Genomic DNA, 1,322 nt, shown 5'->3' with positions numbered 1-1,322 from the left:
GGAGCCAGCCTTAGCAAGGCGTACCAAGGAGCAATCAGCACCTCATACATCTCATACAGGGAGTAAATAAGCCGAGGCTGATACGAGACCCATTTGTAAACTGAGCTAAGTTCGTCATAGTTGACTGATAAATAGACTATTGTGGTAGGTTTGGATCGCGATGATGTTTTTCTTTTACCAGTAGACACTCATAGAACGTCTACCGTGAAACTATTCTACATATAATCTGGCATCAGAGATTAAGAGGGGTATGAATACAATTACATAGTAACAAATACCCAGCACGGGAATAAAGTCACCTATTTTGGCCAGAGCTAGTTAAGGAGTCGAATATCCACAGTCAGGCTCCACGAACTAATATCGTTAGTCCATTAGTATTCATTGTTATTATAGGAAAGGCTTGCGTGCCATCTTTGTTGCCTTTTTATAACCCTGGAAATATCAATGACGCCTCAAGGCGTATGCTACTTCGCTCTGGTGCTGCAACCGTAGAGCTATTCCTGGATATCCATTGTTGCATTAAGTTGCGAAGTGCAGGAAGATACCTTACAGACTCTACGCAGTTGCCTCCGTCTACAATTCTAGCACTCGCAACAAAAAGCAGTCTCTATATAAACCTTTGATACTGCTTGATTCTGTAGCGCGAGCATCAATCCTCTTTTGATATCGCGGACAGCCGTTGTTGCCCAGCATCATGACTCAAGAACCCGACGATAGAACCGAATTTACCAACCTCCTTCGCCGCAAGAATGTAACGTCGTGGTCTGAGAATATAGGCCTGAAAAGGTTGTCGAATCAGCGCTCCATTCTTGTTGCCACCAGCGTGATCAAGGTAACGTTCCAGCTTCAAAAGTATTCATTGTACGCTAATCATAGAGAAGTCTGGAGAGGTGATCCTTAAAGGAGATATGAGCGATGCGCTCGAGTTTCATCTAGTGCAAGAAACACTGAAAATGGGAGCAAACATATCCCTTTCACCGGAAGCTTCCGTGCATTGTCATTTCGCGGTTCTGCTTGCGTTACAGATGATTAAAGACAAAAGCGTCTCGTATTGGCAAATCCCTGATATCAACTACTTTAAAACGTATTTCCCTATCCTCTGGGACGAAAAACTGCAGGCTTCGCTTCCTGAAGAAGCTAAAGTATGGTTGGCCGTGCAGCAAGATCGGCTGGATATCGACTGGGCCCACGCTAAGGAATCATTGAAAGCAAATTGGACAGATGTAGGGAAAAGCTCCACCAGCACTTGGGAGATATTTCTACGAGCATGGCTCTATGTGGAGTCCAGGGCGTACAAAGATACGCGTTACGATACTGTTCTG

General features: G+C 44.6%; 1 protein-coding gene across 1 annotated transcript; it reads left to right on the top strand.

The window, feature by feature from the left end:
* Positions 1 to 694: 694 nt before the first annotated feature.
* Positions 695 to 1,316, top strand: FOIG_16576 (uncharacterized protein; the record flags this gene model as incomplete). The annotated part of the gene is made up of 2 exons (XM_031218038.1): positions 695 to 832; positions 882 to 1,316. Coding segments are annotated over 2 exons (573 nt in total), but the record flags the coding sequence as incomplete, so codon positions are not given.
* Between the last annotated feature and the right edge of the window lie 6 nt (positions 1,317 to 1,322).

This window comes from Fusarium odoratissimum (genome assembly GCF_000260195.1).
Source record: "Fusarium odoratissimum NRRL 54006 unplaced genomic scaffold supercont1.94, whole genome shotgun sequence".
Lineage (NCBI taxonomy): Eukaryota > Fungi > Ascomycota > Sordariomycetes > Hypocreales > Nectriaceae > Fusarium > Fusarium odoratissimum.
This window is presented reverse-complemented; position numbering and strand designations above follow the sequence as displayed.